General features: G+C 45.2%; 3 protein-coding genes across 9 annotated transcripts in view; 2 read left to right on the forward strand and 1 right to left on the reverse strand.

Annotated features, from left to right (window-relative positions):
* DIDO1 (death inducer-obliterator 1) overlaps window positions 1-5182 on the forward strand; it is a 49716-nt gene extending 44534 nt beyond the window's left edge. For all 7 annotated transcript variants that reach the window (XM_048962511.1, XM_048962515.1, XM_048962512.1 and 4 more), the window contains one exon: window positions 73-5182. In XM_048962511.1, coding sequence (XP_048818468.1) covers window positions 73-3443 — 3371 coding nt within the window. In that variant the 3' untranslated portion in view covers window positions 3444-5182. The remainder of the gene's footprint in view (window positions 1-72) is intronic.
* Window positions 5183-6521: 1339 nt separating this feature from the next.
* TCFL5 (transcription factor like 5) lies at window positions 6522-11419 on the forward strand. Its single transcript, XM_048962781.1, has 6 exons — window positions 6522-7280; window positions 7920-8106; window positions 9096-9258; window positions 9843-10086; window positions 10466-10607; window positions 11271-11419. The coding sequence occupies exons 1-6, from the start codon at window positions 6667-6669 to the stop codon at window positions 11415-11417; spliced, it is 1497 nt and encodes a 498-aa protein (XP_048818738.1). The 5' UTR covers window positions 6522-6666; the 3' UTR covers window positions 11418-11419.
* Window positions 11420-13223: 1804 nt separating this feature from the next.
* Window positions 13224-22870, reverse strand: part of COL9A3 (collagen type IX alpha 3 chain) — a 32610-nt gene continuing 22963 nt past the window's right edge. The window contains exons 21-32 of the mRNA XM_048962780.1: window positions 22752-22805; window positions 22451-22504; window positions 21065-21118; window positions 20348-20419; window positions 18169-18204; window positions 17180-17224; window positions 16609-16641; window positions 16343-16489; window positions 15672-15726; window positions 14901-15083; window positions 14626-14703; window positions 13224-13407 (exon numbers count right to left, since the gene is read on the reverse strand). Of these exons, the coding sequence (XP_048818737.1) occupies window positions 13232-13407; window positions 14626-14703; window positions 14901-15083; window positions 15672-15726; window positions 16343-16489; window positions 16609-16641; window positions 17180-17224; window positions 18169-18204; window positions 20348-20419; window positions 21065-21118; window positions 22451-22504; window positions 22752-22805 (987 nt within the window). The 3' untranslated portion in view covers window positions 13224-13231. The remainder of the gene's footprint in view (window positions 13408-14625; window positions 14704-14900; window positions 15084-15671; window positions 15727-16342; window positions 16490-16608; window positions 16642-17179; window positions 17225-18168; window positions 18205-20347; window positions 20420-21064; window positions 21119-22450; window positions 22505-22751; window positions 22806-22870) is intronic.

Here is a 22870-nt window from a genome sequence, read left to right on the forward strand (position 1 = left end):
ATGGAATAAGTTTCTATTGAAAGCACTGATAAAAATGGTTTTTACATATGCAATCTTTGTGTTCTCTTTCAGGTCTTGAATCATCGCGTCCAAATTTAATTCTTGGATTGGTTATCTGTCAGAAAGGGAAACGTCTTGCTACCGGCATGGAAACAGACAAAATAGAGGAAAAGCGAAGTCGGATTCAGTTGCAGGAGGAAGCAGAGCCATCGCAGTTCTTGAAGGGGCCAGTAGCTTCTTTTCAAGAAAAGAAAACCCCCAAATACGGGCTTTATTCTGGAGACTCAGCTGTGAGTACAACACCCCCTGGGTCTCCTCCGCCGCCTCCACCCCCACTTCCCGTTCCAGAAAGCTCAGCAGTTACACCTTCAGTATTAAAAATACTGTCCTCGATTAAAAGTGGAACCACAGCTACTGCACCGCCTCCGATCTCAGCCGCTGCTTCTCCAAGTGTTACTGCTACGCATTCTTCGTCCTCAAAAACTGCCACACCTCTCGAGCACATCCTGCAGACGCTGTTTGGAAAAAAGAAATCTTTCGAACCTGTTGCTAAGGATTCTGAAACTGCCCAGTCTTCAAATCAGAAAGCTCAGGCAGCTGCTGAGGGAGGTGTGGCAGCTGTTCCTTTGTTAGATCCCATTGTACAGCAGTTTGGACAGATGTCGAAAGACAAAGCGATAGAGGAGGAGGAAGATGACAGACCATATGATCCCGAGGAAGAATATGATCCAGAGAAAGCTTTCGAAATGCAGACAGGTGAAAGTGAAAAACTTTACAGTGTGGAAAAGCCAAGTAATACAGCAGTATTAGAGGATGAGGCCTATGATCCGGAAGATGAAACTATCTTGGAAGAAGCAAAAGTTGCTGTTGATGATTTACCTAACAAAATGTATACGGATGCTAAAAGCAGTGCTCCAGAAACATCTGCTCCATATGTACCTGACTTATCTGCGTCCTCATCCTTAGTGGAGCAGCAGAAAATGTTGGAAGAATTAAACAAACAAATAGAAGAACAGAAAAGGCAATTAGAGGAGCAAGAAGAAGCCCTCAGACAACAAAGAGCGGCTGTTGGCGTTTCAATGGCTCATTTTTCAGTGTCTGATGCTTTAATGTCACCACCACCAAAATCTTCCCTAATAAAGACTGAATTGTTCCAACAGGGCCAGCAAGCTGTACAAAAAGTAGATTTACCTTCATCTGCAAATCAACAAGCACAAGTTTTAAACCAGGGCTCTGACCCACGGCAGACTAGAGATCCTCGACAAGCCCGAAGAATGGCAACAGAAATAAACGACAATACTGATGCTCGAATAAAGCCACAGGCAGTACAGAATGAAACACCTGCAAGAGAAATTCTTTCAGCAAGTTTTCCAAGTGCTTTGTCAGCTTCACTTGGTAAGGAAGATAATACCTTAATGTCTGCTCCTCAGCTTAGTTACACTGCTGGTAACTGGGTTTCAAGTGAACAGGCTTGTACGGTGTCACAGAAAGAGGCACCTAGTAGCAAATTTGAAAACACCGCTCAAGTTAATTTGGAGAATGTAAGTCAAACAGTTCCTGGCGAACCCTCCACATCCAAACCCTTACGCAAAGTGCTGCTTCCAACACCTCCGACTACGTGTTTTCAGCCTAATTTCTCCACATCAAATGACAGTCAGTCTTTGCAAGATATGCATCAAGTACCATGGTCAAATGAGCCAAAGGAAGGAATAGGAAGAGATTCTTTTTCAAATGCAATGTTTACTTCTCAGGAAAATGCAGGTGGTCACTATGAACCAGAGAGAGGTCTGTCTTCACTGCAGTATGAAGAACAAAGAAACCCTCAGCCTCATCAATTTGTAGAACAAACTGAGTCTACATCAATTCAGGGTGAGGGTGGCCCTCTCCCACAGCACTTTGAGGAAAACAGACTTCCATTTTCTTTGTCTGGGCAGAAAGGAGGACCTCCACAACCGCCAATGCACAATGCACCTGGAGGACCTCACGGACCTAACTTTAGAGGGCCAGCACCACAGTTCTCAGAAGAGCACGGTTCTCCAAACAGTGATGGGCAAAGAGGATCTGCCCCTGGAAGATTTGGAGGTCAGAAGGGTCCCATCCCTTCCTTATTTTCTTCACAGCATGGATCTCCGGTTTTTGGTGATAGTAGGGGCCCTGCCCCATCTTACGGTGTTCCAAGAGGAATGTCACCATCTCAGTTTGAAGATCACATGGAACCTCACATGGAACAAAGGGAATTCTCAGATTCCCAATACAATGAGATGATTAGGCCTCCAGGACCATTTGAAGGATCTGATCAACCTCAGTTTATGGGAAACAGAGGACCTTTTCCTTTTGGAGGTCAAAGACGACCTCCACCAGCTCAGTTTAAGGGACAGAGAGGAGGCCCTCAGTTTGGAGGGCCAAGAGGTCCGGCCCCTAGTCATTTTGGGGGACCAAGAGGGCCTCACACAAATCAATTTGAAGGGCAGAGAGGTCCACCTCCGAATCACGGACCTGGCCCAAGAGGACTTTTGCCACAGCCATTTGAAGAACGGAGAGGGAGTCCCCCTCCCAGATTTGCCAACAAGAGAGGTCCAGCACCACCTCAGTACGGAGGACCAAGAGGACCCTCGCCTGCAATGTTTCCAGAGCAAAATGAACCTCCTTCTAGATTTCATTTCCAAGGTCAGTCGCAACAAAGTATGAAGTCAACCCCAAGACCACTCCTAGACCTTCCAGGTCATCTGTCAGCCCACAGAAAAGACATGTGGGAGGAGGCTGGACCATCTGCATCTCTTTCCAGTGTTCCCGGACAAGGGCATGAGTCAGAAGGACAGTGGTCAGCACCTGACTTCCGAGAAGGCAAAAATATTGAATATAGAGGCCAGACATTTGAAGGGAGGCAGAGAGACAGATACGAGGGAGGAAATAAAGACAAGGGTTTAGATCAGCCAGAGCCTCAGCAAGCTGATAATCGACAAGGTAGACCGTTTGAGGAAAGACGAAGGGATCGTGAACATGGCAGACCTTGGGAAAGAGACCGTGGCAGAAACTGGAACAGAGACAGGGACTGGGAGAGACACAGGGACAAGGAATGGGATAAAAACAGAGACAGAAACCAAAACAAAGATAGAGAGAAGGATTCCGAGCATGCTAAGGACTGGGAAAGAAGCAGAGACCGAGACAGAGCCAGAACCAGAGACAGAGAATCCTACAGAAGACGTGACAGGGAGAGATCAAGGAGCAGAGACAGAGATCGTGACAGAGATAAAGACAGGGACCGGGATCGAAGCAGGGAAAAAGAAAGAGATCGGGAGAGAGATCGGGATCGTGAGAGAGGAAGAGATCGGAAAGATCGGAGCAAAACCAGGGACACTGGTAAAGAGGTGAAGCCAGAAACACCTAAGGAAAGCCAGAAACCAACAGAGGCAGAAGCTTCATCGTCCACTGCTCAGTCGTAGAAATATGGCTGCTACTGTATTTTCCGTAAATAAGACACTTTTACAACACAGCAAGGACCGAGTCAGTGTCTTCTGTATATACTGTATATTCTCACCTTTGCAAAAGTGCTGTTGTAAATCTAGCCTTATACAATGTACTGACAAATGAGTAATTTTTGAAGAACTGTGAATGAAAATACTCGAAGATGTAAACGGCAAGAACATACCGGACTTTCACTTGCTGCATTTTGTGCATAACGTTTTTATTCTAAAAATTCACAGCGTTACCTGTTCTGAAATTTTGTTTTTTTCTACTCGCATCTTTATCTTAAAATTTCCATTTACGGTACAGAAATGGGAAAAGTCTAAGAAGAGCATATTGCTTTTTAAAATTATAAAGTTATGTTTTCCAGTAACTTGAATTGTAATTTTATAAGAGAATTTAATCAAAATCCTAGGAGCCATACCTGTACATCTCATTTATGTGGTATTTTGATGTCCAAGTTGTTCCTACAGCACACGCTTTAAAAAAGGAGTCCAATATTGCTGTCTTTCTTTACAATGCAAAGACTGTGTGTTTAGGAAAAGGCTGCAGAAGAACAGTGTTATTATTTGACAGAGGATTTGGAAATGGAATGTTATGAGCTTAAAGTGCACTATTTTCCTTTCTCTATACAGTTATTTTGTGTTTTGAAATCCATCTGTTAAGTGTACAGCAAAGAAGCAATTCATACTTTTCACGAGGGTGAGGAGTTTTAAATCCCACATATTTACAAACCCGTAATTAAAGAGCATATATGAGTAGCACCTTTATAACCAGCAAAACGTTTTAAAAACACCAAGATCTATTGGCAAAAGATCGAGTCTACAAAAGGATGGGGATACCAAAGGAATGAAAAATAACTTTATTGAACAGATGAACTGATTTATGTGAGGCATTTTGGGGGTTTTGTTTTCTTTGGGCAGAAAACTGCCAGAGATTTAAGAAGTGTCACCGCTTTCCTCTACTTTTCAATCTAAAAGTGTGAAAAAAAGTGCTCCTGAAAAAAAACCCCACAAAAATGCCCCTGTTTTTGTCAGCCCCTGCTCATTCTGGCACTGTATATAAGACTGTCCAATGAAAATGGTCTACATGCATTTAGCTTGGAAAGATTGGTAACACCTGATGTCATGATTCAAGGGGGAAAGTCCTTACTGTGAAATACATTACACAGCTACTTTTCATGTATTCTTCAAGTACGTAATTCTGAAGTATGAAATAAGAAAACCCCGTTATTTACAATTTGACTACATAAATTAACAGTTGCTTAAGTATTTTCGTATTTTTATAAAATAGTTTTGAAAAAGGTAAAATTAGATTCCTACAGATACTTGCATCTTGAATTCTACATTACAAGTAGCATCCATGTCATGTATCTCACCATAGGTTATAAGGTTCATATTGGTGTGTCTTACAAGTCCTCACACATCACGGGTTTGCTGGTTGGAATGATTGCAAAATGAACCTGTAAACAACACGTTAACATGCAGAGAGGTGTTATTAAATACAAACATCTACTATGGTGTAAGATTTTTTCTTAATGAGATGTTTCTAATTTAAAGACATACATAAAAGTATGCAAAAAGCAAGTGTGTTTGTTTAGGTTTACTTGATAGAAATTTCTGTAAATTGTATTTTATATGGCAAAATATAGCACTGTACATGAAGATATGGGAGTTCACAGGTTTTTGTTACTGTAAGTAGAATAAACATCTACAGCTAAATTTTGTCTCTTTCTGAGGCATGCCTGTGTCCGTCATTTCCTACTGGTCTCTGGTACCTTTCAGCAAGCCCAGAGGGTCACCACAAGAGGCTGATGGCCCACAGGTTTCATTTCCACCCCAAAAGATGAAATTTTGCAGGATGCCACCATTATTAACTGATATTTATATGTAGCTGTTCCAAAAGGTGCATGAGAGTTTGTTCTTAGGATTTATTCTGGTTTATTTTGAAGGTTTTATCTGAATTGGGACAAAATACCCTCAACTGAGCTCCTCTGAGCAGTGTGAGCTGAAGGATCGACAGGTCCACAAAAGGTTACGTTGTGCTCTGTGCAACTACTGCAGGGTTAGAAGGGGGAGGAAGGAATATAGAGCCCAGCATGTGCACAGCTGCTGTCAGCATTTCTGATTTCCTTTCTGGAGGTAACAGATGCATTTTTGGATTGGCCTTTACCATGGAAAATACCCACGCATGCTGTTACCGTCACTGGTGCACAGCAAAGGAAGGTAGGGAAAAGGTCTGTTTTCACAGAATCACAGCAGTAGCCCAAGTTGGAAGGGACCTCAAGGATCACAAATCTCCAGCCCCCTGCCACACGCAAGGCCACCAACCTCCCCATTTCATAGCAGCCCAGGCTGCCCAGGGCCCCAACCAGTCTGGCCTCGAACACCTCCAAGGCTGGACGGGGCATCCACAGCCTCTCTGGCAGCTGTTCCAGCACCTCACCACTCTCATAGTAAAGCAAATTTTCTGAACCTCCTGAAGGGAGACTGTATGAAGGTTTCCATACAGCGTGGATCTCTATATTCTATTCATGGGCTAAAATAGTACTTCTGTGCCTGTGACTCCGACTTGTTTCTGGAGCCTGTCACAACAGCATGTGTTTTTAGTACTGCAGTACAGGGCCACGAGCACAGCCGTGACAGACACTGACACACGAACGCGCGGCGCTGCCATGGAAAGAACGACTCCGTGCGGGCGCCTCTGGGCAGGCAGCGCCGGCAGCGAGGAGCGCCGCAGCGCCGGCAGCGCGCAGTCATCCGCACGGCGGGGCGGTTGGCGGGGCGCAGCGCGCATGCGCGAGACGGGCGGTTGCACGCGGCGGTTGGCGGCGGCCCGTGCCGCGCGTGCGGCGCAGGCGGGTTTGGCCGCTGCCGTCCGACCCGTGAGCGATAGGGCGGGACGGGGGGCGGCGGAGGCGGTGCTCCGCTTCCCCTTCAGAGCGCGGGGGTGAGGGTCCGCCGCCCTTCGGCCGTAGGCGGCTCCGCGCCTCCCCGGGTTGCTGGCGCGGGGGCTCGGCTGAGGGAGCCGAGCGGAGCGGAGCAGGTGAAGGCCGTTTCGGCGGTGCGCGGGAGGGGAGGGGCCGAGCCGCCGCCTCGCGTGGTGCGCCGCGTGCCGGGCGTTGCCCCGCGGCCGTCGGACGGCGGTGGGTTCGGTGGTTGAGAGAGCGGGACGGACGCGGCTCCGTCGGGTAGGCGCGCCATGGCGGGGCCCGGCCCGCAGCCCGGAGCGGACGCGGCATTCGGCGAGCAGAGCTTCGGCTTCGCCGCCGCGGAGCTCAGCCTGGTGGAGATGGCGGACGTGGAGTACGGCCAGCTGCAGCACGCGCTGTACGCGCAAGCGGAGCCGCGGGCCGCCGAAGGCGAGGCCGAAGCCGGGCCCGACGCTGCGGTTCCCCCGGACGAGGGCTGCGCCTCCCGCGGCCCCGCCGGCCCGCCAGCCTTCCCCGGCCTCTGCCAGGCGGGAGTGACCGCCGACGGCGGCGCGCCCGGTTCGAACCCCTGCGTGGGGCACGCGGACTTCCAGGAGCGCAGGATGATGTTGCTCGGTGAGGTGAACCCCCCTGCCGGCCAAGCGGACAAAACGCCCAAGGGTGGCTCCGAGGAAGTCTCGGGGTGCGGCTTGTTGAGGGCGAAACACGGTGAGAGCTTTGCTGGGGTGAGCAAAGGGAGCGTAGTGGTTGAGCGTGTGGCGATGGCAGCCGAGCCCAGATCGAAATCTGCAGTCAGAGTTCGATTGGAGGACACGTTGAACGGCGTCCAGACAGAAAGCCCCAGATGCCAAGAACCCCAAGAATCTGGAGTGACTCTTAACAAGTGTGTTGTGCTTAATTTCAGTTTCTGTCGTTAAGCTATGTATTTTCATAGAGTTCGAACTGTTTTTCTGAAGTGGGTCCTACGGTGGGTCCTTTAATACACGCGATGTTATCGTAAGTGGCACTTTTCTAATCTGTGGCACTCCCACGTGGCTGCAGCTGCTCTCTGCCCTCCTGTGTATCGCATCAGTGGCACAGAACATCATCACAAAATTAATGACCTTACAACTTTATTATTGATAACAAGCTGTGATTTAAGTAAAGGTGAGAGAGTTGCCTGGTTTTGCAACTTAAAGCAAGGCAGCTTCTTGATCCTAACAAAATGATGTGGGGCAGTTGGTTATTGTAATGAATGATACAACGTAGAGGCTTGGCTATGATAAACACTTCGGGTGGAAGTCTTGTTGTACACTGTGAACACTTTGGCCCTGTAACTGTATCAGTGTTCTGCTAAGCATTTCCTTGAGGCTATTGCAGTGCTGAATAAGACGCCTTCTCAGCTGACAGATAATTATTATTTTGCAACAAATGAAAGCGGTTTCTTGATGATAGCTACCAAAGGATACAGAGCTGTGATTGTTTTTCTGTGCTCCTCATTCTCGCTATTCACCTTGGTGTGTTTTTGTGTGTTGCTGTGTAGCTTGGTAACATTGATTCAGCAGCCGTCAGAGCTGGTCGGTGTCCCCCTTCATCAGCATCAGAACAAGTGTGCAGCGGTGGTGAAAAACAAGAGCACACCCACCACGCCTTCTGCACAGTTCACGCATCCACTGTTTGCCATGAGTGCGTGTTCTGCTGCTGGAGCTGCTAATTCCTCACAGGCTCAGGTAGGTCGTATGTTCTCCATTAACTGTACTCTGCAAATGTCAGATGCTAATAGCGTTCATCTTCCAGGCGTAGTGGAATTGTGAAGGTTTATGTTGAAGTGTGGCTTGGTTTGGATAGACGTGAGCAGTACAATTTGTAGTTTGTTCATCTGTTAATCTTAAGCTATCAAAATTACTCAAACTGACTGTGTGGCAGTTCAGCCGTGCAGTAACGTGTGTGAGGTAGTGAGCAGTAGCCATTGGGTGTTGTAGCAGAAATGCTGAGTCACATCTGGAAGCAGTGATGGAGCACCTGGTGGGAAGGCAGGGCCAGGGTGGAGCTCAGGTGCCTGCAATGTACCTGAGTGACTGGAAGGGGTGGAGCCAGGATCCACTCCTTCTCAGGCCTCATTTAAGGGCTGGCAGTGGAGGTGAGTGTGTCTTGCTGGAGATCCCTGCATACCTGAGGCCTTCCAAAGGTAGGCATCTTTATTCCTTTGTTTCTGCATCTGCTGCTCCTGGGCTTATCCTCGTTGCTGTAGCCTGGGACTCTGCTGCTCCACTGTCATTGCTGTGTTTTCCATCACGTTATAGTGTTGCAGGTGTCTTAGGAGAATGATACAGTAAAAGAACATAGATACAGATATCTCTTATTCTGTAGGAGAGCAGGAGGAGATGTTTAACAAATAAGATTTTCTACTGTTTGTTTATTTTCTACTTCATTTTGATGAGAAAGGTGGTGTTTTGCTTTTCCTTTCCCCTGTAACCTCTGAAGCAAAAGAGATGGAGTGGCACTCAGGAAATGCCAGAAGCGTATTAAAGAAGTAGAACTAAATTCAGCAGACTGATAAAATGCCTTGGTTGTGGTGTGCAGAAGTAATTGAGATTGATTTTCATACAACGTGTTGACTAATGGAGCTGAAATTTAAGATATTCATACAAAGATAATGAAAGTTGTCTCCATTTTATGTATATAATCCTCCTAAGCGTTCCGTTTTTGATTTTCACAGGCCTCTGGAACATCTTGTGCTATCTTGGAATCTGCCACGCATCAAGAGATTGGGATTCCCAGAACATTCTCTTTCTGTTACCATCAGGAAATGGAATCCACAAAACAGACAGTAGGTGCTATGAATAAAGCTTTGCCTGAGGAAGTTTGGATTAAAGTTGGAGGTAAGCCATCTATCTTCATTTTAGCTTTCTCTGTCCTTCAAATCCTTTTTAATGTGCATGTGTTCTACAATGAATACGAGTGCAGTGAATCATACCAGGTGTGGTCTTTTGAGATGCACAGTGGGCAGTGTGGAAGTAGATTAAAGAAAAAAGTTGCCAGTAATTTTAGCTATATTTACAAAAGTGTTTAGCTCTTCTAGATGGAAGAGAGAAAACCTGAGGCTGTAAAATATCTTTGAAATTCTGGGTCTAGAGTAAGTAACTGGTTTCTTTCTACATTTTTTGACCCAAAAGTTGATATAGCAGATCCAGTTATCAAATTGAAGAACATTTGAAGGACTTCTTCAAATGCTAATTAAAGGTAGGCATGATCTCTGTATGTTCTCTGAGCAAATGGAATTAGATGGATTTTGAATCGGTGCCTTTGGGTTTAGGACACGTGTTGCTGTAAGAGTCAATCTAGGTTGGCTGTAAAGCTGCCAGGATTGTTCCACGTAAAACAACAACAAATTTTCTCTGCTCGGTATTTTCCATGACCAGTAGGAGGATTATCAATAGGTTCTTTTCCTCTTTGTTTTGCAAAGAAGACACCTTATGCAAGCAAGCGGTAAACAAACGAAGTTGCAGCCGAATAAGCCCAATGGATGCAAACATAGATCGCAAACCTCTTAGTGAGATACAAAATATGCGAGATAGCCAGAGCACTGCAGCTGCACAGGGCCCCTGGCAGTCAGCACAGTCACATTCCAGTGTGCAGGTACAGAGTGGTACGCAGGAAGGAGTTACTCAGCGGAGAGAAAGACATAACCGCATGGAGAGAGACAGAAGGTAATTTTTCTATGAGGAGCTGCCATGCAAAGTTTTTTTTTTGGAGCCTAAGATACTGCTACTCTAACGGTCCCGTCATTTCCCAGAGTAGGAGGTGAATTTGCTGTATGTTTATTTGGAAGAAGTAGCAATGCAGGTGGTGAGGGTTTGGTGTTTATTAGAAGAGTGTGTGCCTAATTGCAGGCTGCTCTAGAGAGATGAGGTAACTAACTTGTATATAACACCACTAATATACAAACCAAAGATAGCTTAAAATAAAACAAAAAGCAATCCCCAGAGGTCATGGCTTGTATCAGATGTAATTGTCCTTTAAACATTATCATTATTATTACTTTTTCCCTTCTCTTCCATCTTGATGACCCTTTGTGTTTGTTTGTAGGCGCAGAATCCGGATTTGTTGTGATGAACTGAATCTTCTGGTTCCGTTCTGCACTTCTGAAACTGATAAAGCAACGACCTTACAGTGGACAACTGCATTTCTGAAGTATATTCAGGAAAAGCACGGCGATTCTCTGAAAGAGGTTCAAATCCAATTTCATTTTTGTTCTTGATCAAATAGTGAAACACTTTTAAAGCTGTCATAACGTAGCTGAAGTGTATGGAATGTTTATTCTGGGTGCTGTTGGTGAAGGACCACTGTGTCACCGAACTGTCCTTTATAAAGCTGTTTTATTTGACCAGCTCTCCTTGCAGAATTTCAGTTCAGTGTTGTGGTATCATAGGCTGCCTTCAGTTAGAATTTTCAGATTGAGTTTACTTATTTTTGTAGTTGGCATCATACTCAGGAATGGGGCTGCCTGTAGAATTAGGGCCTTCTTCAGTCATTCCTGTTCTTCTCCTTTCTCTTTTCTGTCTTCCCCACTTATTCACAGGGATGTTTCTAGCTGGCTGCTATGAGCCAGTGGTCACAGGATGGGATTCTGAGCTGCATCTGTGCCCACGCTCAAAGTGATTGAGAGTAGGGAAGGGTTCTATGTCCCATAAGCTCCCACAGCCCTACTTGCAGCCCAAGAGCAATTCTATAAGTGTCATAGGAGAACAGATGGAACACGGTCCCTTGGTGCTTACTGTTAAAGGTACATTAATTTTCTTCGAGACATCAGTGAAACAAAAACACAACTCTCAAGTAAATACCTCCATCAAACTTTGTTGTTGTTTCTTCTTGTATTTTGATTATTTTCTAGGAATTTGAGACCGTGTTCTGTGGCAAAACAGGCAGGAGACTGAAAGCACCCAGGTCGGATTCATTTGTAACGTGTCCAGTTCAGGAGAGCGCGCAGCATGGCTATGGAGACCAAGTAGCCTTGAATTGCCTGAGCGTGGATAAATAAGGAATGACCCAAACTGCATTTATCTCTGTTTACGTGTGGGGCTTTGGCTTATTGTGATTAATTTATTTGAGAAGCTCTGGGAGAGACTTGCAAAACTATAACTTGTAAAAACACATAAATGGAGCTTTAAAGAAAACGTTCATCATTCCAAATGAAAATGGAAATTGACTGCCAGCAGTATAAATCAGTGTTCTGTTAAAGGGGCTTTGGGACTAGAGAAAACAAGAAAATGCCATGGCAGCTAGTAATTATTTTTCTCCTTTTGCTCCTTTTCTGTTTGTGGTTCTGCTTTGGATTTTTTTCCCTTCTTTTTCCTTTAAGGTGATACAGTACAGTTAAGAATTGTTGTAGATCACCCTGTCCTGTTACTTTAATAACTACGTGCAAATAGATCCTTTAAGTGTAAAAAGAAATATAAGGTACTGTAATAAAATGCCCATTTTTCTCCTTAAAAGTTTGAAAGTTATGTAGGTTAATTGAATAAGTGCACAGTTCCTAAATTGCACTGCTATGATGGAGTTTGTTTGCTGTACTTTAATGCATTTGACCCCAAAGATTGATACAAAGCTATTAGCATTGTTTTTAGAGTGGTGCATTACTTTAATGCATTTCACACAGCTGTCCAACAGTTTCTTGTATTGTTTAGTCCAAAAATGGCATATAGTAAACAGCAGATGATTTAAATGTACAAACTATCTTAATATTTAAAGACTAACATGGCTCTATTGTTGATGAGCTTCAGCATTTAGGGCAGAAGTAGAATAGTGTCTGAGCTTTATTAATTTCAGTGATAACAGATGATGCCAGCAGGTTTTGAGATACAAAAAGGTCTCCCAAAGTAAATACTGTTTGAAATCACGGATACTGACAATTTTGCAGCAATTTATTTCCAAACAATCCTAGGAAAAACAGTTTTGGAATATAGAATTCATTTCCATGTGTATAGTGACATTTATAACATCACAAAGAAAGGGTTAAAAAAAAAATCTCCTTTTATTTTTACAACAGTTCATACAAGTCTTTTCTGGCTGAACTTTAGAAGAGCATCCTTCCTTACTTGGGGTTCCTTTCACCATTACTGTGCAAATAGCTGAAGTTGAGGACATGAAAATGCTGTTAACTTCCTTTGTTATCATATGGAAATACAAAAACTCCCCCCTGTAAATTAAAATATATACATTACACCTTTTGCAGAATTGGACTGCAAGAGGCTTAGTAATTATTAGGCTGGGCAAATATTTGAGGTGCAGTCTGAATACTGGCAATAGGCAGCATATACCTCAGCTATGGTCTTAGCACAGAGTGTTAAGGTGTTACAGTACTGGATGCTCAAATGCCTTATTTCCACTGCTGTAAGCAGCAGTTAGGTGCCTGAAACCTGAACAACGTGGATGTTAGTGCACAAACCTGCATGGCTGAAGTCAGTGGAGCAGCACTGAGGAATTCAATTGACAAAGGCTCAAACGTTTGTACAGAAAAGCTGCACTAGTACAGCTTGGAGATGATGGTAAAAAGGACCACTTCCTCTTGCAGGTCTCTTCAACACAGGGAGGCAGGGAAGAAGGTGAGGTGATTTAGAAGTGAAAATTCTGGAAAGGTATTGAGGGAGGAGGAAAAAAATGCTCATAAAGCATCTTTAGTTACGGTTTTCATCTGATGCTTTCTTTTTCATACAACTGAATTACTGTGTCAGAGTCTCCACTTAAAATAACAGAAGGAACATGTGTCCATTTATCACTAGGAAGATTTGTCTGTTTTCTTACAATGCACTGTTTATTTAAATATTCAGTCACTTCTCCACTTCTTGTACTGCTTTATGACTTTTTGGAAGTCGATGCTCCAACAGCTCCCATGCAGGCTGATGTGTCACAGATGCCTGGAGTTCCCTGAGCCCCAACAGCACCAGGAGTACCAGGATCCCCTGGAAGGCCGGGTTCACCCTGAGCTCCATCCCGCCCGTTCTTACTGATTCCAGGTACACCAGGAAGTCCTAAACAAGAAGGGGGAAAAACATGACATGTAATATTTCCTTTCATTTAAAAAAAAAATGTATAACTTTCAAAGTTCTTGAATACTTTGAGTATCTGCATATCGGCCTTGTTGAATACAAGATGTTGAATAAATTTACCCTGAGTCTGCAGTCTGTGTGTTGGATGTTTTTAGGGTACCTTTGGGTTTACTGGAATTATCTGAGTGTAGTTAAAGGTGGGTGTTTAATATCACAGTGCATGTTTAATATGGTTACCACATGTCTGCTTTAACACTTGCTGCTCACAGCAGAACTGGATTCCACTTTGCTGCTACTTCAGACCACGAGGGACAATAATGAATTTGTAACCTGATTTTTTTTGTAGGGACCCTGATTCGTTTGCTGAAGGGATTCTGTGTGAGCCCAGGTCCCTCCTTAGTGGGAGGCAGTGGCACTCAGCTGCTTCAACTCATGGTGTGTCCCAAAGTCATCATTAAGACTCTGAATAGGGGAAGAAGAGTGACAATACAGAAGGCCTCACTGACCTTAAAGATAAGGAGCTTCCTTTATAATGTGTCTAATTTCAAAATTTTCCTCATGGTGAAACACATTTTGTTTATTGGCAGAAACAGTTTTGGTTTTGGGCAGCCTTGGGCTGCTCTTTCTTTTATTCTTTTTTATTCACGTGCCAAAGATAATTCATAAAACTCTAATTCCCATAATAACAAGCTTTTAGAAGCACTGCAAAATGAGCTTCTGTCTCCCTGAGGGACAACTCTATCTCTAAACCTGACTGAATTATGATACAGAAATGAGACCTGATCCTTTTTAGTTCAAATTCGTCTACTGTTGATATCACTCAACCTCATAAATAAGAGAAATACCCTCAATACTTAAAATATGAAAAATATTTTCTAAAGCATATAAAAAGATGCTATTTATCTATTGATGGAAGTATTTTATGGAAGAATGTGAGAGACAGTGGCATATAAATAGTCTGTTTTTATGGCAGTATGTGAATGCAGAGCCTGGTTTTAGTGCCTGTAACTTACTCAGTGTGAAGATGTAATCACAAGTAGAAAAGCTGCTTTAATAGGTAAGCAAGATATTCTTTCAGATTTCCTAACAGATGCTTATTAATTTGCAGAAAAGAAATTCTGAATCCTCTGATCAAACAGGCAGAGCTGTCCTTAGCTTTTACTTTAGTTAAGACTCATGGCATTATTTGCACAGGCTTACCTTGAGGTCCTTGATCACCATCAGGCCCATCAATTCCTTGTCCAGCCGGTCCTTTATCTCCCTTTTCACCAGTGTCACCTCGAATCATAAATAAACAATTTCAGCACTGAGTTGTAAAATCAAAAAGCCTCAGGGCAGTGCTAAGATCTTAAAAGGTGCAAGCAGAACCATCCTCTAGAACTCTGTACAAAGACTGATCCGTTCTGCTGAAATCAGTACAAGCTGCTCATTGACTTCAATGGCCATAAGACAGAAACTGCTTGGCTCAGTCTTACCTCTGGGACCAGGGTCACCAAGCTCTCCTGTTGGCCCTCTGTACCCAGGGGGACCACGAGCACCAGGATGGCCAACGCTTCCTCTAGCTCCTGGAGGACCTGGTGGACCAGCAGGGCCAGGGCGCCCTGTCATCCCAGGAGCTAAAGGCTTCCTCAGATTAGCAGCTAACTGTGCAATTTGATCTGAAAAACAGAATAACAGCACCTACAGTAAAAACTGCACGTCTAACACCTTCACTCTTTGCCATCTGGTCAGAAACCTGCTGGCACCTTATGCCATTTTCTGTTTCCTAAACCACTTTGAAACACAGCAAGGATTCTGGAGAACGATACTTAATTAAAAACCAAGTCCTCCGAAACAAGCAGTGCTGAACATAACCTCTAAAGGCAAAGCAGTAACATGAGGGAAAGAAAAACACTTGTGGGGAGCTGGCACTCGTTTGGAGTCCTGCCTTGAGGCCTGGGATGTGACATAGTGGGGAGAGGAGAGCTAGGAGCTGAGGTTCTGAATGACACAGGTGAGGGGACGTCAGAGCTTCTGCCAGCACGTTTTGTATGTTGCCCCAGAGAATCATGCAAAAATAACTAAATTTAAGAAAATAAAAGACATCCCAAATAAGAATTTTCTGAAGTGTTTCTTTCCATTAACAGCCACTGTATTTTTCCTACTTACGATGAAAAAGAACAAATCTCAATAGACATCCCACCTTCGAGATCTCATCTTCAGCCAAATACAGTAATTGAAGTTTGCTTTCTCCCAGCAAAACTCACCGTTTATCATTTCCCCACAGAGTTCTCTTATATGTTGTTCACTGGCCTCTTTGCCCTGCAATTAACAGAGAATTCCTGCTTTATATAAATCACATTATTGATAATCATCACTGACAGCTACGTCATGACTTGAAACTCACTCCCAGCAGCTCAGTAAGCAGCGCAGGATCCTGCATGAAAATGAGATTTTTTTGCCCCTCTTCAGAAGATGACAGCTTCAATTTAGAAGCTGTGTCACAATATAAATGGCAGAGATTAACACCAGCATTTCAGGGCAGCTATTGAATCTGGGCCTCACCTAAGTGCCAGAATGTGAGCCTGGACCAAGACAGAGCACCGAGTAGGAGCTGTATTTTTAAATGACCCATTTCTAACTCACTTTTGTAAAGACAACAGCAACTTACAGCCCATTCCACTGGCCAGATAATCTGCATGTCAATGAGATTCATTCTCCAAGGTAAACATCTGGGGGGATTGCAATTCTGAAGCCTGCAAACCACTGATCTTTTTCCACTGCAGAGCTCCTGATGCAAGACTGCTAGCTTGCCTGAGCAGTTACTTTTGACTTCAAATGCAGGATGCCACCTTCTTTTCTGAACATGCATCCAAAACCTGCAATCCTTCCTTTATTTGCAGTGAACAAATGTACCACAGAAGCAGGCAATACTTACAGGAGGCCCTGGTTTGCCTGTGATGCCAGGAACGCCCTGCTCCCCCTGATGGCCCATGGGCCCTGGGTGTCCTGGGATCCCTGGAGCTCCAGCTGTTCCATTGGGGCCTTGAGCACCTTTTGGACCCAGTTCTCCTCTTTTTCCTGGCTATAATAAAGAAAAATAATGCAGCACTTAGATTTTAAGGAGATGCATCACTGAAAGATACAGTAAACACATTTATAGCCAAATATTACAGGGCAGAGTCCGCAGTGCCTGATACATACCTCTCCTTTTTGGCCAGGAGGACCAAAGGGACCCTGTTAGAAAGAAAATGGAAACATGAAAGAAAGATCTTATGGAAAACGTCCATTGAAAATCCTTTCTCCCACTCTGCAAGGTCTAGGAAGCAGGGTCGACATGCACATGGCATGCACTGGGCCACTCTAGTGAAGGGGCCAGGAACGATAACAGGATGTTGCAGACCAGATCCAGCCTCACCAGACCAGATCACCAGTGCTGAACACAAGCCCAGGCAGCCTGCAGAGTTCTAGAAATTGACAGAAGGACAGAAAAATGTCCACCTGCCCCTCAAAATGACTACAAGTGCTGATGTGCCACTGCTGTGTGAAGGCCATGCTGCCTCCCCTGTGCCTCCTGTGCCTGGGCCAGTGCTGTGGCCAGAAGGCTGTGGCTGGAAAGCTTGGCTTGCAGTCCCCTTTTTGCAGCCAGTGGTGCAGTGATGGCAGCTGGAGCACTTGCATGGTTAACACACTGATTGTATTAGTTCTTAATTCATAGTTCTGTACGTTGCTCTATTACTTCAAATTCAATTCTACTGAACTTGAGGACACTTACCAGTTCTCCTTTGTCACCCGGGAGACCGTCTGCTCCAGCAATGCCCTGAAAGCACATGACAGAATTAACACAGCACCTAACAATACACTCAGGTTACTGGCAAGAAGGTTCACTCTACAACCTCAGCTCCTAAGGGAGATGGGGGCACTTAGCAGTTTATTATCCACAGCCCCCAAGAGGAAGCACTGCCCAGGAGCTGCCCTGCGGAGAGGACAAAGAGATGCTCCTTGCCACAGGTGATGCTTGATGGAAGGCACTGGAAGCAACACAAACCATGGTGTATTGCTGCTCTGGCACCACTCCACGTGCTGTGCAGCAAAGCTTACTCATTGCACAGCAATTAGAGCAGATAATGAACAACGTTATGGTGACTGTATGGCTGGAGGGAGAAAGTTAATTCAAGACAAACAGAGGACAGGTTGGCTTTTCGCTTAGCAACACAACGGAGACCACACAGACACAAACTGGAAACAGAACAAGCAGTACCTGTTGGAACATCACTTATTTTCTGCAAGAACAAAGTCAAGCACCGACCTAATTTACATATTCAATGAAATTTATCCCAAAAAGCTCAGCACTGAGATAAGTCCAGCTATGAAAGTAAACAGCAGGGAGTAAAAGATGAGATAAACGAGGCTACGAGGCTGCCAAGCCCTGGGGCTACAACGAATCCTCTTCAGTGATCTCAGGGACCGCCCCAGTGAAACGCTGGTGTGCAAGGAGCTCACATGCAGCACGCCTCGTGGGTGCAAAATGAACAGCAAGAACCCAGCATTTCATAAGTTTCCATCAGAACAGATTACATCTCTCTCATTATCACACACACACACAAACACACACACAAAAAAAGGGAGATCAAAAAGTGTTTTGTCGGTGCCTGCTGCAGATTATTCACATCCCAGGGCAGGAAAAGCAGTCTGTGCACCTTTGGCACAGTTTAAATGCCTCGTCTGCAGGAAACTCAGCACAGAAAGAACAGTGTCACTTACCTGGTTACCTTTGGCACCAATAACACCAGTAGGACCCTGAGAATAAGTAAAAGAAGGCCATGAGTTCAAACTGTTCTTTCCTTGTGAGTTCTTGGTGTGTCACATATGCGCTCGCACAGCAATGAGTCAGCCTAACTGCCAGGTAGGAGGGATCAATGCTCATTCACATTTCTCAGACATAAGAAGAGAATTAAAGCATCCTGCTGCTCTTGCAGCACACTCTGCAGCCAGCAGCTCAGGCCTCAACCCATGCATTTTATACCCTAAGAGCAACAGGAGGCATTTCAAGGCTTTAGAGCATCAGTTCTCTTGGAGATTTAGAGTCAGGTGCTCCTCCACATGCAGGTTTACAGAATGACACAGCCACAGGAATAAAATACATCCTGGTGATGAGCCATTTCGCCCTTCAGATGAGGTTTATACTGCATTCATTCTACATTCATCAACTTGGCACCTGCAATCTGATCTTTAATAAGCAGACCTGCAGATGGCCCAGCAGGAGGAACCTGAGAGGTGGACAGACACAGAATAAGGGCACGTCATTCTGCTCAAGTCAAGCACTGAACACATTTAAAAAAGAAGGGGGAGGATTTCTACTAAGGAAGAAATAATTCTTGGCAAAACAGATAACAGCACGTGGAAATGCAGAAATTGCTATAGCTGTAACTCCTGTTTCATGTGACAGAGGCCTTATATTCTTTCCTGAACATCACCACCATGCCTCCAACTTTCCAGAGTCCTGAGGCTCCATGGAAGTTCATGGCAATGTAACACATCTTAGCCACCAAAGGGGGCCCTGAGAGGAACTCTCCCTTAGAAAAAAGCTTAAATAGAAAAGACTGATTCAAAACTGTGGAATTTCCTGCAGCCATAATTCCCAGCAGCAGGAAGAAGTGACGTTCGTGGCTCGGGGGACGGCCAGCTCCACACCCAGCGCCATCCTCATGTGGGTGCCTCTATCCACCGAACACAGCCAACATTCCTCCATGGGAGATGCTGCATACAGGATCTCCAGGAATCTGATTTTGACCTAAATCCTGTGAAGGAATACTTGCCTATTGCTGCCTCAGACTGCAGGCACAGGCAAGGTAAGCTGCACTAACTCCTCATGTTCTCCCACACCAACAGCAGAGGCACCCTGGAAAGTCACTGCAGGTGCCAGCTGTGCACACAGAGGAGAGAAGCTCCTGGGTTACCCAGACCTGACACAGCACATTCTCCTGGAGAAAACTGTTAATGAGCTGCAGGGTTTAAGAAATAATCAACAATTACATCTCAGAGCAACCACACTTCAGAGCCAGAAATAAAATCTTTTTTTTTTTTCCTTAAGCAAATACTTTTTTCCCCTGAGCAGCTCTCCAGATAACGCTGCTCTGTGCAGGGCCTCTTTCCCCTCTGGAACATGCATTTCTCACGGCAGCAAAGCCCTGGACGCGGGCAGGGTCACAATGCTGCTCCTGTCTCACACCTCAGGCTGCACTGAGAGCCTTCTTTAAACCCACACAAGAGGGGCCTTTGTAAAATCCATCGCTGACACAGAAAGTTCACCTTAAAGCTGGAGTCAGGGCAGCTACCCAATACACGGCTGCTGCTCTCCTGCAGGCCCTGAGCAAATGCCATTCGCTTTGCCCTGCTGCCTTCTTTTAAATGAGAAGGAATTCATTTACAGAAAAAAGTTGGATTTGTTCTGAAGTGTGGGGCCCTGCGGTGCTGTTCAGAAAGAAATCACAGAGCAAACTGTAATTAAAAATAAAATATCCTGAAATCCTAATCAAGGCATCTGAATGACAGCGTGAATCTCCTGTGCTGTTGGGGGTTGAAGTGTGGGGAGGAGGAGTGCATGCAAAGCAGGAAACAATGGTTGCCTAATCTGGCTTAGATGGATTTCCATCCTGCCTGGAACTAGCAGGAGCTCTTGTACTGGAAGGGAAATAGGCAGGAATAGGAGCTGAGACAGAAAAGAGGCAGATGCACGAATCCTCTGCCTGCTTGGGGCCCAGCTCAGGCATGCAGCAGCAGCAGGACAGGGGGGTAGAGGGGGGACCCCATGTGCCAGCCTGCAGCTGAGTCTGCATCCACTCAGTGTGACGACATCAGCTGTTCTGTGTCAGAGACCTGCTAAGCTCTGATTTCACATCTCCCAAACAGGAAGGAGTTACAAACATCATCTCCTCCTTACCCTGTCACCAGACTCTCCACGAATTCCAGTTGGACCAGGAAGGCCAGGTTCTCCACTGGCACCTTTAGGACCCTGTTAGGAAAACAGCAATAAAATAGAGCTACAACCTAGAGGAACAAGAAACCCTGCACGACATCCCCACAGCTCCTCACGTTTGAAAGCATTGCCTTGGATTTCCTCTCTCCTTTGTTCCCCAGGGACCATTTACTTGCTGTTGGCATTGCTTTTACTGACTGCTCAGCCAGAACAGCCTGCTCTCATTTCTGGTCAAGCACACTGACAAGGCACTCCAGCTTCTTATTAATACAACCACAGCCAGGATCTGGCAGGACACAGCGCCTCAGCCAGTTCTCTGGGGATAGAGAGTGATTGTAAACCAAGAAGGGAGAGGAGAGGAAGAAAGAAGAGAGTCCTCCATACTACAAAAGGGAAAAGGAGCTCGCTGTTGACACCAGGTGTCCAGGTGAAGAAGGAAGCAAGGGGTCAAGCTCAAACCCTTCTGATATAAACACTAAACATCAGTTCCAGCAGGCAGCTTGTCCACCCTGACATTCTTTCTATTGTAGTGTGTTAATGACAGTGTTAATCCAATCCTGGCAAGTGGAAAGACATTGCTTCCCCTCATTTGCTGCCATCACACAATGGTGAGCACAATGCAGAACACAGCAGCCGACCAGAACATGATGTGTGTGAAGTGACTCTTGTCTGCACACTGACCTGGAAGCCTCGGACACCGGGGGCTCCAATGGGGCCTGGGAGACCAACAGGGCCCTGAAAACATAAGGAGATGATTCAGGCTCAGGTAACTCACCTGTGTCATTAAATGACTCCATCTAACAGAGAAAACATGCAGTTTCATGCTGCAGAACACTTTCCCCAGAGGCAGTGTTGCTGAACAGCCATCACAGTGGTGCTTGTTTGTGTTTTTGCTGACACTTGTTAACATACTGTTACCATTAATAAAAATGCTTATTTGCATAAATTTGTGGTTACGAACATATCATACTCATGAATGGTAGAGATTGGTGACAGCAAAAGATGAAAGTACACGATCTGTTCACTCCCCCAGAATAGCCCAGGTTTAATGACATTTTGTGTAAGTTAGAACTCTAATAAAACAAGTCAGAAATTAGAAACCAATATTAAAAGTAAGCACGGGTTCCACTTCTATGGCATCCCTGTCGTAAGCCTGCAGCAATGTAATTAGCTGAATTGCACTTGATCTTCAGCTATAACAACACGATACCTTTTGTGGTAGTGGCAATTTTGATGAAAAATTGCAGACATAAAAGCAAATATTATGAATAGAGTTTATTTCTAAGGCTGATTTCCCTCTCCTTGGGCATCTAAAGAGCAACTGCATGCAAACAGTAAATCATTATCCTGCTCAATTTCTTCCAAGTGGCACATACCAGAAATCATGTCAGACTTGCTGCAGGCTTCTGGATTTCAAAATGAGATTAATGGACAAAAAGGAAACAAAAAAGTCCATAAGAACCACTAGAAGGTCAAGTTCAACTACAGTGGTAGCACCAGGTGGGGAATAAGACAGTAAATGGTTTCTCATGCACCACTGAGACCTCAGCTCTTCAGCCCAAAGTTTCACGAAGCTGTCAGTACAGAAAGCAGAAGTGAAAACTGACAGCGCAGTACCTGGGTTTGTTTCACACCCACAGCAAGATAAGACTGCTGCAGTACCAGGCATGGGCAAAGAAATGTGAGAACAGATTCCCACCTGAGAAATGCTTTGGCTTTGCACCATATGTTGTGAGTGTTGGGGTCTTTTCAAGCATTGCAGCGCTGTGCCTTTCTGGCACAAGATTCCCAGCAGGGCTACCAGCTTTGTAGCACATGTTAAGCTCCTGTCACTCAGGACTGCAGTGCACAGGCTCTGCAGTGCTGCTGCTTGGATAGCTCAGGTTTTGCAGTGCATCTCTACTGGGACGGACAACATTGCTGGTGGCAGCATGCATTGAAATAGCTTAACTGAAACTGCCTGAGGACAATACAATTAGAGAACATGGCCATTTATTTTAGGCAGAGCCTAATTGCATGTCCTGAGGTCTCCTCTGGTACCTGGTTCACAAGCAGCACTATACTTACAGTTGCTCCTCTGGGTCCCGGCAGACCTCTATCACCAGGAATACCAACGTCGCCCTGAAACAACACCAAAGTTCATCCCTGGCACACTCAGGAGCAGCAAATCCACCCTCCCCAGCCCACTGTAAAGCCTCTTTACAGTGGATCCCATTTTACTGCAATCTACTGGACCACTCCGCCTGTCTGTCTCGTTACTGAGAGCTTTCCTTGTGCAGGTAAGCAGCACATCAACTCCAGCTTCACAGTTTGGTTTAAAGCACACTCAGCAAAGCTCACAATAAATGTAAATGATGGGGATACGTACGGGGATACCTGGCTCTCCAGAGGGACCTGCCTCTCCCATCTCTCCAGGACTGCCCTGCAGAGGAAAAAGCAACACTCCATTAAGGACCAGTTTCAGAGAGCCATCTCTGTCCTATCTAG

Source organism: Lagopus muta, chromosome 16 (genome assembly GCF_023343835.1).
Source record: "Lagopus muta isolate bLagMut1 chromosome 16, bLagMut1 primary, whole genome shotgun sequence".
In the NCBI taxonomy this organism is placed as follows: domain Eukaryota; kingdom Metazoa; phylum Chordata; class Aves; order Galliformes; family Phasianidae; genus Lagopus; species Lagopus muta.

Excerpts from the sequence above, each read along its gene's own strand:
- TCFL5 (XM_048962781.1), top strand. The coding sequence starts at position 6,667 with ATGGCGGGGCCCGGCCCGCAGCCCGGAGCGGACGCGGCATTCGGCGAG. Across the intron at positions 8,107-9,095 it reads CTAATTCCTCACAGGCTCAG|GCCTCTGGAACATCTTGTGC; the intron begins GTAGGTCGTATG and ends TGATTTTCACAG. Across the intron at positions 10,087-10,465 it reads CGCATGGAGAGAGACAGAAG|GCGCAGAATCCGGATTTGTT; the intron begins GTAATTTTTCTA and ends GTTTGTTTGTAG.